Here is a 17,266-nt window from a genome sequence, read left to right on the forward strand (position 1 = left end):
AATTGGTCTTCCAGCTCTTCGTTATGCTCAAATTTACTTTTTCCAGCCTTTTATTGCTACTTGTCCCAACTTTTTGGGGATTTGTTGACAGCGTGAAAATTTGAATCAACGTATTTTTCCTTTAAAATGATACATTTACTCGGATTAAACTTTTGATCTGTCATCTACGTTCTATTACAAATAAAATATTGACATTTGCCATCTCCACATCATTGCATTTAGTTTTTATTCACAATTTGTTTAGTGTCCCAACTGTTTTGGAATCCGGTTTGTACATAATTTGTTTACTTTATTTGGCAAATAAAGTCTCACTAGATAGTGATGCTAAAGGTGCCCGTGCCCCTTCAATAGCTGATGGGTGTAAGCTGTGGGCAAAGAATCAAGTGCTCCCCACAAATGTTAGACTGTTAGCAGGTCCTGCCAAAAATGGCACAAGAACTGCCTCTGTGCCTGTAAGAGGGTTAGACATGTATGTGGTATATACTGAAGCCTGTCTTATTATTTGTATACCCTGTGTTCCACTGTCTGCTATGTTTGATATGTAATGGAGGTTGGTTCTACAGACTGATCTTATGTCACTGCACAACCCAGACTTATATAATTTATTACTAAAGTAAAGTTGTGTAAAATCTGCCGCCTGCCTGGTTCCTGTGCTCATACAGTGAGGAACAGAAGTATTTGAGCACCCTGCGATTTTGCAAGTTTTCCCACATAGAAATCAGGAGGGGTCTGAAATTTGCATTGTAGGTGCATTCCCACTGTTACTGTTCCTTTAAAAAGTCCACCTCTACTCCACTCATTAATCTAATTTAGTAGCACCTGTCTGAGCTCTTTAAAGACCCCTGTTCACCCCACAGTCAGTCACACGCCAACTACTACCATGGGCAAGACCAAAGAGATGTCAAAAGACACCAGAGACAAAACTGTGGACCTCCACAAGGCTGGAAAGGGCTAAGGGGCAATTTCCAAGCAGCTTGATGAAAATAGATCAACTGTTGGAGCAATTGTTAGAAAATGGAAGAGGCTAAAGACAACTGTCAGTCTCCCTCTGACTGGGGCTCCATGCAAGATCTCACCTTGTGGGGTATCACTGATTATAAGAAAGGTGAGGAATCAGCCCAGAACTAAAAGAAAGTTGGGACTACAGTTTCAAAGATCACTGTCGTTACAACACTACGCTGTCATGGTTTCAAATCATGCATTGCACAGAAGGTTCTCCTGCTCAAGTCATCACATGTCCAGGCCCGTCTGAAGTTTGCCAATGACCATCTGGATGATCCAGAGGAAGCATGGGAGAAAGTCATGTGGTCCGTATTGTCATGTGAATATCTGCCGAGGTGGCGCTAGAGTCCAAAACTGTGAAAATCAAAGCATTTATTGACAGTGGGGCAGGAGTTAACTTGACTGATGGAGAGTTTGTACGCATTAATGGGTTGACTACTAATGCATTAGAGAAAAGTATATCTGTCTTTGCAATTGACTCAGCACCTCTCACCCAAAAATGCCTGTTGCAGGTAGTGAATGACATTCATTTAAGAGTGGGTGATTTGCATCAGGAATCTATCTCCTGTTATATATTGGAGGGTCTGCCTGCTCCGTTGGTGTTGGGCTTACCATGGTTAAGCAAACATAACCCTAACATCGACTGGCAAGCGAGACAGAGTATGACTGTCCCGTAAATCTTATTCCCGGAGCTAAATTGCCCAAATCTCGATTGTATAATCTTTTGTAACCCAAAAGAAAGGCCATGCGAGAGTATATTACCGAGAGTTTGGCAAAGGGACATATTAGACCATCAAAGTCCCCAGTGGCTGCTGGGTTTTTCTTTGTAAAGAAAAAAGATGGTACCCTGAGACCATGGCTCGACTTCCGTGAGCTCAATCGTATTACCGTCCGTGATCCTTACCCCCTTCCTTTGATTCCGGATTTGTTTAGTCAGATTGTCAGTGCCAAGGTGTTCTCTAAGTTGGATCTGAGGGGGGCATATAATCTGGTAGGGATCAAGGAGGGGGATGAGTGGAAGACCGCATTTATTACCCCTGAGGATCATTTTGAAAACCTGGTCATGCCCTTTGGGTTAACCAATGCTCCTGTGGTTTTTCAACACTTTGTCAATGACATCTTTCATCATCTGGTGGGGAGGTTTGTTGTTGTATACCTTGATGACATACTAATTTATTCGCCTGATATGGAGACTCATCAGGATCATGTGAGACAGGTATTACAGATCCTAGGAGAGAATAAGTTGTATGCTAAGATGGAAAAGTGTGTATTTGCTGTACAGGAAGTGCAATTTCTGGGTTACCTGCTCTCATCCTCAGGTTTTCGTATGGATCCCGTGAAGGTCCATGCAGTGTTGGACTGGGAATGACCCGAAAATCTGAAAGCGCTTATGCGGTTTTTGGAGTTTACAAACTACTACCGTAAATTTATCTTGAACTATTCATCGGTGGTTAAACCATTAACAGACATGACTAGGAAGGGTGAGGATATTTCGGTCTGGTCTGATGCGGCATTACAGGCCTTTTCTGCTGTGAAGGAATGTTTTGCTTCGTCCCCTATTCTGATGCAACCGGACGTGACTCAGCCATTTATTGTTGAGGTTGACGCTTCCGAGGTAGGAGCAATCTTGTCGCAAGGTCCTTCACCTAGTAAATGGCGCCCATGTGCATTTTTCTCTAAAAAACTCTCTACTGCTGAAAGGAATTATGATGTGGGGAATAGGGAATTGCTGGCCATTAAGTTGGCGTTCGAGTAATGGCGGCATTGGTTGGAAGGAGCAATTCACCCTATTAAGGTAATTACAGATCACAAGAATCTGGCCTATCTGGAGTCGGTTAAGGGACTGAACCCAAGGCAGGCCAGATGGTCATTGTTTTTTTACCAGATTTAACTTCATTGTCACTTACCGCCCTGGGGTTAAGAACGTCAAGGCGGCTGCTTTGTCGCGTAGCTTTCCTGGGGGGGGGGGGGGGGGAGAGAGTCTAATGGGTGAGTCCCATTTTATCTGAAGGGGTAGTCAAATCCGCTCTTTATCCTGATCATGACGCCAGGGTGTTGGAGGCACAGGAGGATGCTCCGGACTCTTGTTCTCAGGGGAAGTTGTTTGTTCCCTCCGAATTACGTCACAAGGTGTTCGAGGAACATCACTGTGCGGTACTTGCTGGGCACCCTGGGAGCAGATCGACTGTCGATCTCATCTCTCGCAGATTTTGGTGGCCGGTGTTGCATAAGTGTGTTGAGGACTATGTCTCAGCCTGTGGTACCTGTGCACGTGCTAAGGTGACACATACTCGGCCTTCCGGATCTCTGCTTCCATTGCCCATCCCGTCCAGAATGGATTTTATCACAGATTTACCGAATTCTTCAGGAAAAACTGTGATTCTGGTGGTTGTAGATTGTTTTAGCAAAATGGAACACTTTATTGCATTACCTAGTCTACCCAATGCTAAAACTCTTGCACAGGTGCTTGTCGTCGGATCTCAGCACCCTCCATCTGTCCAGGCATCACCCAAACAGTGCCCAGCACCCAATCTGTGCACCAGCACCCCCATCTGTTCAATCAGGTACATAGGCAAAGGCTAGGGAAAGGTTGGGTTAGGCAGGGATAATAAAAGGAAAGTTAGTGGGGAAAAAAAAAGTTTGGGATTGCATCACCCTAAATCGGGTGTCTGGGGTCCACAGCACAGCTGTGTGACCCTAGACCCCCCAGGGGTGCTGCAGCTTGCCCCCTTGCTTCCCCAAAACTTTTTTGGGGCGCAGGCAGTATTTTTTTAACGTACGCTGACTGTGGCCGGCACTCTTAGCGTCCGGCCACTGTTATCGCATCGCATACCCCACCGCTGATCAACTTCGGACGGTTGATCAGCGGTTTAAATTTTTTTTATTTTCACATTTTTTTCCCTTTTTTTTAGTTAGGCCCCTTTCGCATGAGCGAGTTTTCCGCGCGGGTGCAATGCGTGACGTGAACGCATTGCACCCGCACTGAATCCGGACACATTAATTTCTATGGGGCTGTGCACATGAGCGACATGATTTTCACGCATCACTTGTGCATTGTGTGAAAATCGCAGCATGTTCTATATTCAGCGTTTTTCATGCAACACAGGCCCCATAGAATTGAATGGGGCTGCGTGAAAATTGCAAGCATCCGCAAGCATCTGCTAGGAAACGATCGGGATGGGGACCCGATCATTATTATTTTCCCTTATAACATGGTTATAAGAGAAAATAATAGTATTCTTAATACAGAATGCATAGTACTGTACAATAGGGCTGGAGGGGTTAAAAAATAAATAAAAAATAATATAACTCACCCGAATCCACTTGATCGCGCAGCCCGGCCTCTCTTCTGTCTTCTTCTTTGCAGTGCACAGGAAAAGGAACTTTGATGACGTCACTGCGCTCATCACATGGTCCGTCACATGATCCATCACCATGGTAAAAGATCATGTGATGGACCATGTGGTGAGCGCAGTGACAGAACAGAAGAGATGCCGGCTGCGCGAACAAGTGGATTAAGGTGAGTTAAATTATTATAATATTTTTTTTTAACCCCTCCAGCCCTATTGTACTATGCATTCTGTATTCAGAATGCTATTATTTTCCATTACAACCATGTTATAAGGGGAAATAATACAATTTACAAAACCCTGAACCCAAACCTGAACTTCTGTGAAGTTTTTTATCACACGCGTGCAAAACACATTGCACCCGCGTGATAAAAACTGAACAACTGAACGCAATCGCAGTCAAAATTGACTGCAATTGTGTACCTACTCACGCAGGTTTGCCGCAACGCATCCGGACCTTATCCGGACACGCTCGTCTGCAAGGGGCCTTAGTCTTTTTTTTTTTTTGTCTGTTAGGTTTAGGGATAAGTCCGCGAACACCCGTGCCCCCACACACATGCACAATGAATAAAGATTTACACGCACACACTCCCCTATGGACCGCCGGATGTTCTCGGCCGAGGAGGCATACGCCCAGCTTGCCTCCGAGTCCGAGAGTCCCAGTGAGGACGAGGATGACCCCACTTTCCTGTTGTCATCCGCGTCCTCATCATCTAGAGATGATGATAAGCCCCCAAGGCAGAGGAGACGCCACCAGGCGGAGCAAGGGGACCGCCATGCTAGGGACCCTGTGGCCCACCCTAGTACGAGCAGCTCTGGGGCTCGTACTAGTTTTCCGGCCCACCAGTTAAATCCACCGGAGCCCACTGCCAGTGAACTTGTTTGGTGTACCCCAGAGCGTTATGAGCGCGTGATTGCTGATTTTGTAGGCCAACCAGGAATCCAGATTTCCACAGTGAGCTTCACTGAATACGAATACTTTAGTCTTTTTTTCAGTGACCACTTTGTAAATCTAATTATTCAGATAATGCAGCATTTCCCCCACAAGGTGATACTGCCTATGACCGCCTGTACAAAATCAGACCGGTCATCGATCACTTTGGGGCCAAATTTGTACAGGCCTATGTACCTGGAAGGGAGGTCGCTGTTGATGAGTCTCTCATTGCGTTCAAAGGGGGAAACTCATTTTCCGCCAGTATGTTCCCTCAAAGCGGGCGAGGTATGGCGTGAAGCTGTACAAACTTTCTGAGAGTACCTCAGGGAATGTCCCCCCAATCTGGGTGTTAGCGGAAAACGTGTGTGGGACCTTATGCACCCACTGCTAGACAGGGCCGTCTTTAATATTGATTGGACCCTGGGCAAAAATTTACTTGGGCCCCCTGGATCCCGCCTTCCTACACCTTAGCATGCAATCACGCCCTCCACCACAACACACACAAAAAAAATCCACACATCTGGTAGAGTCCAGTGAATGATTGTAAATACTTCCAGTTCTGAAGACTCCAGCGGCTCAGGATCAGTGCTCTGGGCAGCTGGGCTCAGGCTGGAAGTGGGCACCGCTCTGCAGGAAGGAGACCAGGGCTCGGATCACCCTAGTGTTACAGTGCACCCCAGCACCCCACAGTATGCAGTATAGCACCCTATAGTATACAGCACCACACAGTATGCAGTTTAGCACCCCACACTATACAGTACCCCACAGTATATAGTAGAGCAGTATAGCAGCCCACAGTATACAGAACCTCACGGTATACAACACCTCACTGTATACAGCACCCCAAACTATACACAATACAGCCCCCCACACTATACAGTACAGCAGTATAGCACTTCCCCCCCCCCCCCCCACTATACAGGCCCCTCCACACTATACAGGCCCCCCACAGTATACAGCCCACCACACAGTATACAGGCCACGCCACCCCCCCCAGTATATAGCCCATTACACAATATATAGCCCACCACACAATATACAGCACCCCACTATACAGTAGTTTACAGTATATTAACATAACAGCCCCTGTCACCTTTTTCTGATGTAATCTTTACACAAAAAAGCTCCACAGTTAACTTCTGCAACACTCAGTAGGACCTGTGATGACCTCATAGCCTTGTGACCAGTAATTGCTAGGTTACTGGTCACATGGTAATGATGTCATTAAGGTCCTAGAGCAAAACTCATTAAGGTCCTAGAATTAAGATCATTAACACAGTATGATCATGATGCCTGTGTAGCCGACAGCCTGACACCCGGGGCAGTAGCTAGCAGGGCTCAAGAGGCAGCTGCCTTGGGCCCCCCAGGAGCAACTGGGCCCAGGGCAGCTGCCCCTTTTGCCCCTTGGTAAAGACGGCCCTGCTGCTAGATAAAGGTTATCACCTGTAGGTGGATAACTTTTATACTCCTAAACCATACTTAAGGAGAGGATTGTGGACCATCTAAAATCCCATGGATTGAAAGATGAAAAACAGCATGGGTTTACTTCAGGGAGATCATGTCAAACTAATCTTATTGATTTTTTTGATTGGGTGACTAAAATAATAGATGGAGGAGGTGCAGTAGACATCGCGTATTTAGACTTTAGTAAGGCTTTTGATACTGTCCCACATAGAAGGCTTATCAATAAAGTGCAGTCATTGGGCTTGGACTCCCATATTGTTGAATGGATTAGGCAGTGGCTGAGGGACAGACAACAGAGTTGTAGTCAATGGAGTATATTCAGACCAAGGTCTTGTTACCAGTGGGGTACCTCAGGGATCTGTTCTGGGACCCATATTGTTTAATATCTTTATCAGCGAAATTGCAGAAGGCCTCAATGGTAAGGTGTGTCTTTTTGCTGATGATACAAAGATTTGTAACAGGGTTGATGTTCCTGGAGGAATACACCAAATGGAAAAGGACTTAGGAAAACTAGAGGAATGGTAAAAAATCTGGCAACTAAAATTTAATGTTGATAAGTGCAAGATAATGCACCTGGGACATAAAAACCCAAGAGCAGAATATAAAATCAGTGATACAGTCCTAACCTCAGTATCTGAGGAAAGGGATTTAGGGATCATTATTTCAGAAGACTTAAAGGTAGGCAGACAATGTCACAGAGCAGCAGGAAATGCTAGCAGAATGCTTGCGTGTATAGCAAGAGGAATTACCAGTAGAAAGAGGGAGGTGCTCATGACGCTCTACAGAGCACTAGTGAGACCTCATTTGGAGTATTGTGCTCAGTACTGGAGACCATATCTCCAGAAGGATATTGATACTTTGGAGAGAGTTCAGAGAAGAGCTACTAAACTGGTACATGGATTGCAGGATAAAACTTACCAGGAAAGATTAAAGGAACTTAACATGTATAGCTTGGAAGAAAGACGAGACAGAGGGGATATGATAGAAACTTTTAAATACATAAAGGGAATCAACAAGGTAAAAGAGGAAAGAATATTTAAACGATAGATAAATTAGGAGAGTAGTGGATGCATGGAATAGCCTTCCTGCAGAAGTGGCAGCTGCAAATACAGTGAAGGAGTTTAAGCATGCATGGGATAGGCATAAGGCCATCCTTCATATAAGATAGGGCTAGGGGCTATCCATAGTATTTAGTATATTGGGCAGACTAGATGGGCCAAATGGTTCTTATCTGCCGACACATTCTATGTTTCTATGTTTCTATACTAGTATCCCCTTGTTTCAGTCCCTCGCCGCCAGATCCACGGCCACTTGTGGGACCGGAAAAATCAACGCGGCTTCCCTGCCCACCCCTGGGACTGAGAAAGAGCAGGCCAGAGTACCTTGGGAACTGGAGGCGCCCAGATCTTCCCTGGCCAACACTTTCCAGGTGTGGTCCCCAATATTGGAAAGAAGGGACGGACCCCAAAAAAGTGCAGAGTGTGTCGCAGGAGGGGGATAAGGAAGGACACCACTACTCAGTGGGACCCCTGCCCCGATCATCCGGGCCTCTGCATTGACGGTTGCTTCAGGGAGTACCACACTTCCATGAAGTACTACATTTATATCCCAATTTAGCCACTGACAATCGGATAAAAAACTGGTTCTCAGACTTGAGACACTAAAATGAAAAAAAAAAAAATTCTACAATATTACCGGTATTTAGTAAGACTAAACTAAATAAAAAAGTTGACATATTAGGTATTGCCGCGTCCTTAATAATCTGCGCTACTAAAATATCCCCCAACCCCTCAGATGAACACGGTCAAAAAAAATTAATAAAAACGGTGCAAAAAAAGTTTTTTTGATCACCTTACATCACAAAAATTGTAATAGCAAGCGATCAAAGTCATATGCCCCCCAAAATAGTGCCAATAAAACCGTCCTCTCATCCCACAAAAAATGAGCCCCTACCTAAGATAATCGGCCAAAAACTAAAAAAAAAATGACTCTTAGACTATGGAGATACTAAAATGTTATTTTTTTATTTATAAAAAGATAATATAGTGTAAAAGTTTAATAAAAATATAAAAGTAAACATATTGGGTATCGCCGCGTCCGTAAGAATCTGCTCTATAAAAATACCCCCCTCAGATGAACATTGTAAAAAAAGATAATCAGCTAAAAACAAAAAAAAAGGGGGGTTTCTGCAAACTACAGAATCGGGGCAATAAGCATAGCATTTTGTTTGCCTGTTAACCCTTTCTTTGTTACTGGAAAAAAATTGATTAAAATGGAAAATTTGCCAAAATTCAAAAATTTCATCCCCTTTTGCCAATAACTCTTGTGCAATACCTAAAGGGTTAACAAAGTTTGTAAAATCAGTTGTGAATACCTTGAGGGGTGTAGATTTCATAGATGGGGTCACTTTTATGGTGTTTCTACTCTTGGGGTGCATCAGGGGGGCTTCAAATAAACAAGTCCAGCAAAATCTGCCTTCCAAAAACCATACGGCGCACCTTTCCCTCTACGCCCTACTGTGTGCCTGTACAGTAGTTTACGGCCACAGAATCGGGGCACTAAATATAGCATTTTGTTTGGCTGTTAACCCTTGCTTTGCTTCAAAAAAAGGGATTAAAATTGAAAATTTGCCCAAAAATGTAAATTCTCAAATTTCATTCCTATTTGCCAATAACTCTTGTGCAACACCTAAAGGGTTAACGACGTTTGTAAAATCAGTTTAGAATACCGTGGGTGGTTTCTATCATGTAAGTCTCACAAAGTTACTTCAGGCCTGAACTGGTCCCTAAAATTTGGGTTTTTGAAAATTTCTGAAAAATTTCAAGATTTGCAATAAAATTGCATTCCCAAAATGATCCAAACATGAAGTAGACATATGGGGAATGTAAAGTAATAACTATTTTTGGAGGTATTACTATGTATTATACAAGTAGAGAAATTGAAACTTGGAAATTTGCTAATCTTCAAAATTTCGGGCAAATTTGGTATTTTTTTTTATAAATAAAAAAGCATTTTTTTACTCCATTTTCCACCAGTGTCATGAAGTACAACATGTGACAAAAAAAACAATCTTAGAATGGCCTGGATAAGTAAAAGAGTTTTAAAGTTATTCACACAAAATGTGACACTGGCCAGATTTTCAAAAAATGGCCTGGTCCTTAAGGTGAAAATGAGCCCGGTCCTTAAGAGATTAAGAGCACCATTCAATTTACCATGTATGTTATTGGAAAATGGGAAAAAAATCTTTGTGGGATTATATTAAAAAAATATATATACTTTTCTGTGCCCTAAAAATGACATAACATCCTTATTCTGTGGGTCCTTACTAATACGGCGATACCAAACTTGTATATACATATGTTTACTTTTTATATCTGAAATATAAAGCTGAGTGTACAGTTGCAAGAAAAAGTATGTGAACCCTTTGGAATGATATGTATTTCTGCACAAATTGGTCATAAAATGTGATTTGATCTTCATCTAAGTCACAACAATAGACAATCACAGTCTGCCTAAACTAATTACACACAAATAATTAAATGTTACCATGTTTTTATTCAGTTCTGGGTTTGCTTTTCACAAGAAGCATTGCCTGATGTGAATAATGCCCCGCACAAAAGAGCTCTCAGAAGACCTACGATTAAGAATTGTTGACTTGCATAAAGCTGGAAAGGGTTATAAAAGTGTCTCCAAAAGCCTTGCTGTTCATCAGTCCTAGGTAAGACAAATTGTCTATAAATGGGGAAAGTTCAGCACTGCTGCTATTATCCCTAGGAGTGGCCATCCTGTAAAGATGACGGCAGGAGCACAGCACACACTGCTCAATGAGGTGAAGAAGAATCCTAGCGTGTCAGCTAAAGACTTACAAAACTCTCTGGCATATGCTAACATTCCTGTTAGCGAATCTACGATACGTAAAACACTAAACAAGAATGGATTTCATGGGAGGATACCACAGAGAAAGACACTGCTGTCCAAAAAAAGCATTGCTGCACGTTTACAGCTTGCACAAGAGCACCTGGATGTTCCACAGCAGTACTGGCAAAATATTCTGTGGACAGATGAAACCAAAGTTGAATTGTTTGAAAGAAACACACAACGCTATGTGTGGAGAAAAAGAGGCACAGCACACCAACATCAAAACCTCATCCCAACTGTGAAGTATGGTGGTGAGGGCATCATGGTTTGGGGTTGCTTTGCTGCATCAGGGCCTGGACGGATTGCTATCAAAGGAAAAATGAATTCCCAAGTTTATCAAGACATTTTGCAGGAGAACTTAAGGCCATCTGTCCACCAGCTGAAGCTCTACAGAAGATGGGTGTTGCAAAAGGACAACGACCCAAAACATAGAAGTAAATCAACAACAGAATGGCTTAAACAGAAGAAAATACGCCTTCTGGAGTGGCCCAGTCACAGTCCTGACCTCAACCAGATTGAGATGCTGTAGCATGACCTCAAGAAAGCGATTCACACCAGACATCCCAAGAATATTGCTGAACTGAAACAGTTCTGTAAAGAGAAATGGTCAAGAATTACTCTTGACCATTGTGCACATCTGATCTGCATCTACAGGAAACGTTTGGTTGAGGTTATTGAGTTTTTTGGCGGGACAAAATTTAGATTTTACTGGTATCATTTTTTTTGTATGTACAACTTTTTGATCCTTTTTTTTAAGGAGATAAGGTGATAGAAAACGTTGAATCGTGTGTTCTTTTTTTCCATTCCGTTGATCAGCGCACAGGAAATTTTAATTAATACTTTAATAGTTCAGACATTTTTGGACAAGGCGATACCTTAAATGTTAGTTTTTTTGTTTATATATTTTTTATAAATAAAATAGAGAAAGGGGGTGATTTTTGACAACTATGGGGCTAGAACCTGGGACCTTTTGATCCCTTGTCCTATTCACCCTAATAGAGATCTGTTAGGGTGAAAAGGATTTTGAAGTGCTCTTTGCTGAGCTGTGCCTCATGCACAGCGCAGCAGGGATGTTACCATGGCAACCATGGGAAGCTTCGAAAGTGTCCAGGCTGCCATGGTAACTGATCGGAGGCCCACAATTTCACTGCAGCGGCTCCAATCGGAAGGCAGAAAGTTTCAAATCCCCCTGCCTTACTTCACAGATTCCGCTATCAGTGTTGATCGCAGCACCTGAGGGGTTAAATGATTGGGTTTGCGGGATCGCCATTCACCATCATTGCATCTGGGTATCTGCTGCATGATACAGCCAGCACCCAACATGTGGAGCGGGCTCACTGCAGCAGCCCACTAAATACATTCCCTCAGCCACCGTGACATACAGGTATACCCGATTTATTGCAATTAGTGACAAATTAATTTGTAGTGAATGGAATTTCTTGACGAAGTTTGGAAAATCTTTGGAATCAAATTTTTCAACACTGCTCATCTCTATTTGTGAGTATAAATATATACAGGTACAATGCCCTTTGATCAGTTGAAGATTTATTACACTATATCTGATTGTATGCTTTTCCCTAAATAGTGAAAGCATTATTTACTAACATCAGCAGGGAGATGTGTGCATTAGACAAAGTGATGACTGGTCAGAATTGTCATCTATTCCTGGAATCAGTGCATAAGGCAATTTGGGAAACAAACTAATTTAGTTTTGTGTCTACAGTTCCTAAGCAGAGCTATGGACCTCCAAGGCCAGAGACAAGAAGCAAACTGGGTAATTGGATCCTACCACTTCATGACAGTGGTAAAATTGGGTAAAACAAAAATCATTTTTATTTATGAAAAATTACCAAATTTACCCAAAATTTTGAAAAATGGGAAAATTTCCAAATGTCAATTTCTGCACTTTATAATATATAGTAATACCTCCAAAAATAGTTATTAATTTACATTCCCCCTATGTCTACTTCATCTTTGGATAATTTTGTGAATGTCATTTTATTTTTTGGGGACATTAGAAGGCTTAGAAGCAAATTTCCAAAACCTACTTTTTAAGGACCAGTTCAGGTCTGAAGTTACTTTGTGAGGCTTACATAATAGAAACCACCCCAAAATTACCCCATTTTAGAAAATACACCCCTCAAGGTATTCAACACTTATTTTACAAACTCTGTTAACCCTTTAGGTGTTTCACAAGAATTAATGGAAAAGGGAGATGAAATTTCAAAATTTCACTTTTTGGCAGATTTTCCATTTTTTAATCAATTTTTTCCAGTAACAAAGCAAGGGTTAACAGCCAAACAAAACTCAATATTTATTGCCCTGATTCTTTAGTTTACAGAAACACCCTATATGTAGTCGTAAACTTCTGTATGGGCACATGGCAGGGTGCAGAAGGAAATGAACGCCATATGGTTTTTGGAAGGCAGATTTCACTGGGATAATTTTAAGCTGCCATGTCACAGTTGAAGACCCCCTGATGGACCCCTAGAGTAGAAACTCCAAAAAAGTGACCCCCATTTTGGAAACTACGTGATAAGGAGGCAGTTTTGTTGGTACTATTTTAGGGTACATTTGATTTTTGGTTGCTCTCTATTACACTTTTTGTGAGGCAAGGTAATAAAAAATAGCTGTTTTTGGCACAGTTATTATTTTTTGTTTATTTACAATGTTCATCTGACAGGTTAGATCATGTGGTATTTTTATAGAGTAGGTTGTTACGGATGCGACAGTACCAAATATGACAAAAAAATATTTTTTTAGTGTCTCCACATTCTGAAAGCCGTAGTTTTTTTATTTTTTGGGCGACTGTCTCATTTAGGGGCTAATCTTTTTCGGTATGAGATGACGGCTTAATTGGTACTATTATGGGGTGCGTATGACTTTTTGATCGCTTGGTATTACCCTTTTTGTGATGTAAGGTGACAAAAAATGGCTTTTTTGACACTTTTTTATTTTACGGTGTTTACCTGAGGGGTTAGATCATGTGATATTTTTATACAGCAGGTTCTTACAGACGTGGCGATACCTAATATGTATACTTTTTTTATTTATTTAACTTTTACACAATAATATCATTTTTAAAACAAAAAAAATCATTTTAGTGTCTCCATAGTTTGAGAGCCATTTTATTTATTTTTGGGGCGATTGTCTTAAGTAGGGTATCATTTTTGCGGGATGAGATGACTGTTTAATTGGCACTATTTTGGGGTGCATATGACTTTTTGATCACTTGCTATTACACTTTTTGTGATGTAAGGCTACAGTAAATGGCTTTTTTGACACCGTTTTTATTTTATTTTTTATTTTTACGGTGTTCATCTGAGGGATTAGTTCATGTGGTATTTTTATATAGCAGGTTGTTACGGATGCGGCGATGCATAATATGTACACTTATTATTATTATTTACTTAAGTTTTACACAATAGCAGCTTTTTTTTAAACCAAAAAAATAATGTTTCAGTGTCTCCATAGTCTGAGAGCCATAGTTCTTTTTTATTTTTTAGGCAGTTTAATTAGGTAGGTTATCATTTTTTGCGGGATGAGGTGACGGTTAGATTGGTAATATTTTGGGGGGCATACACCTTTTTGATCACTTTTAGTTATGTAAGATGTTTTTTTTTAGCACAGTTTTTATTTTATTTTTTTGATGGTGTTCATTTAAGGGGTTAGGTCAGGGATGGGCAAACTGCGGCTCTCCAGCTATTGTAAAACTACAACTCCCAGTATGCCCAGTCTGCCTACAGCTATCAGCCTACAGCAGGGCATGATGGGATTTGTAGCTTTACAACAGCTGGAGAGACACCGTTTGCCCGTCACTGGGTTAGGTCAAGTGATAGAGCCGGTCGATACGGATGGAAGCTCTCTCCCTCCCTCCGCACATTGCACGTGCCGTGGTCCAGCGCTGACAGGCACCGCTAATGTGAATTTCCTTAGTATTGCAGACAAATGGCCATCTTCCCTCTGAATATTTCCACAATAGCCTAAAAACATTGCTTTCTCTGACATCTTAGTGGAAATAATGCCTCATATTTTATTGTACTATAAAAGATCGTTGGTTTCTTATGTTTTCTCTCCATTATAAACATGCAGCTAAAAAGTCACTTTCCACTTTCTTCCCCATTACAGAAAATAGGAAAGGTAAAAGAACCTGTAGTCAAGAAATAAAAAAAGCAATAAGTTACCTGTATTTTTTTGCAAGGCCATCTCTTTCCATTTTCTGCTGTTTTGCAATGTTATTAAGCACATTCTGTATCTCATTAAGTTCTTCAAAACATTTTTCTGTAGAGAACAAAATGAAAAATAATGAAACCATGATTCATCCTGTTAATCATTTACAGCTGCAATACTGATGAAAATCAGCCTTTCATAAGATAACATTTATCTACAAAGATTCCGAAAAATCCATTTAATCAGTGTTGGCCAAATAATCAAGCTGGATCCCTGGTTGACTGTAGAGCAGTAGATTACAGTTGTAGATATGTTGTAAAAGGTTAGACAACAGCTCTGGCACATTCATAGAGGGGTCCAGCTGTAAAGGATGCAGAGGTACAGTAACACTTGCACCCAAGCATTGGTGCCTGAGGGGTCCCAGTTGAAGATGTTGCATTGGTATGTTTTTTATATTCAAAGTATGTCAAGAGCAGAAACAAAATGGATCTTTAATATGAACACATTAGTACCTATGGGTTTGAATGCTGAAATAGAGCTATTTGCGTTTGCATAGAGTGAGAACATGAAAACCAATAACTGCGGCAGGAATTTAGTTTCTGCACTTCTCTATCTTCTGCTGTATGGGGACTGACTAGCTGAGGAGGGCTAAGGCTTCTCCTAGGTCTCTGGACTTTACTCACAGATAGGCTCACAGGGAATGCTTTCGTCCTGGAATTCTGGAGATTGTCTGCTTGCTTATCATCCAGCTGAGGCTGCAGGGCTCAGGCTGGGGATGTGATCAATGTCTCAGCCGAGACAAGATCCTGGCTTTCTTCCATATACAGGGGGACTCCTGAAGGCTATCACACAGCCTTTCCAAACAGGGGTGGCTGACACACTGACTCTAACTTCCTTCCCTACCCAAGTGCAGAATGTGGGAACAGTCCACACCGGCCACAGGGGGTGAGCTAAGCTGGAATAATCCATTCCAGCTTAGATGTACTAAACCGAAACAAATTCCTTACCAATCCATTGCTGCCACCTGCTGGTTAACATGGAAAATTACTACAATAATTCTATTTAATACAGTGTTTAGATGCACAGTTGTGAAGACATGAGCAAAATCATATCAGATGACAATGTGAAGGCTCTTAGAAGACAGTAGCAGGGTAGAGGCATGTAGTAACACAACTCTTGGGTGTTACACAAGTTTTACACAGATATGGCATTTCAGTCCCCAATATATTGTGGCCAGCGCATGCCATTTGAGACATACCATGCCCTTTAAATTATTTTGCGGGTTCTACTGGATGGTGCAATGCTATAAATGTGGATATAAACTTATTTTTAGGCTGCAGGGTTCAGAAGGGAAAGGCCACCATTTTGCAGAGCAGATTTTGATGGATTCATTTACGGGTGCCATGTTGCTATTGAACAGCCTATGAGGTACCAGTACAGCCATTTTCTGGCAACCATACATTTATATTTCTCTCAATGGAGCTGTGTGAGGGCTTCTGTTTTAGGGTAAATATGACTTTTTTGTCACTTTTTATTTCGCGTTTTGGGAAGCAGGATAAAATGCTTATTGTTGTTGTTTTATTATTGCTGTGTGCACCATTTAGGAAAAATGACATGTTATCTTTATTCTGCTTGTCAGTACAATTACAGACATACCAATTTTTTTGCCCTATAAGACACACTTTACCCCAACCCAAAATTGGGGGGAAAATGTAGGTGCCTCTTATAATGGAAGCACTCATTAGTACAGGAGGACCGGAAAGCGGTGAATGCAGCGCTCCCTGTGCTCTGTACCTACCGCTTCCTGGTCTTCTGCTGGCTTCAAGGTTTGCTGTGACTCGTGCACAGTTTGAGGATGTGGGTTTGTGTGACCTTACACTGTGCGACGTTGGGTCACAGCACAGCGTGGCAGGAAGAACTGGAAAGAGCGCAGGTAAAGTAAGCAGATTCTTTTGTCTGATCCAAGGTCTAATTAATATAGGGGTCTGATCTGAAGTTTGAATACTGGCATTAACACTGGGATCTGAAGATTGGTCCTTTTAACATGGGGGTCTGACCTTAGTGTCTTAATGGGAGTCTTATTAACATTGAGGATCTCATCTGAGCTATGATCAACATTGGGCTGATTGGGGCTCTGAGGTCTAAAGGAAATTTTTTTTTTTCTTATTTTCCTCCTCTAAAACTCAGGTGTGACTTATGGGCAGTTCAGTTTTACACAATAAAAACATTTTTAAAAAGAAAAAAATGTTTTTGTGTTGCCAACAGGAAACATTTATTTTTATTTTTTTAATGATCATCTTTTGTGGGGGGTAATTTTTTATGGCATGAGGTGAAGTTTTCATTGGCACCATTTAGAGGTACATAGTACTTTTTGATAGCTTGATTTTACACTTTTTGTGAGGCAAGTTGACAAAAAAATGGCTGTTTT

At 41.6% G+C, this 17,266-nt stretch overlaps 1 protein-coding gene across 1 annotated transcript in view; it reads right to left on the reverse strand.

Moving 5' to 3' along the window:
* Positions 1–17,266, reverse strand: part of ANKRD31 (ankyrin repeat domain 31) — a 107,232-nt gene that overhangs the window by 79,449 nt on the left and 10,517 nt on the right. Inside the window, exon 2 of the mRNA XM_044282977.1 lies at positions 14,853–14,949. Coding sequence (XP_044138912.1) covers positions 14,853–14,884 — 32 coding nt within the window. The 5' untranslated portion in view covers positions 14,885–14,949. The remainder of the gene's footprint in view (positions 1–14,852; positions 14,950–17,266) is intronic.

Source organism: Bufo gargarizans, chromosome 1 (genome assembly GCF_014858855.1).
Source record: "Bufo gargarizans isolate SCDJY-AF-19 chromosome 1, ASM1485885v1, whole genome shotgun sequence".
In the NCBI taxonomy this organism is placed as follows: Eukaryota; Metazoa; Chordata; class Amphibia; order Anura; family Bufonidae; genus Bufo; species Bufo gargarizans.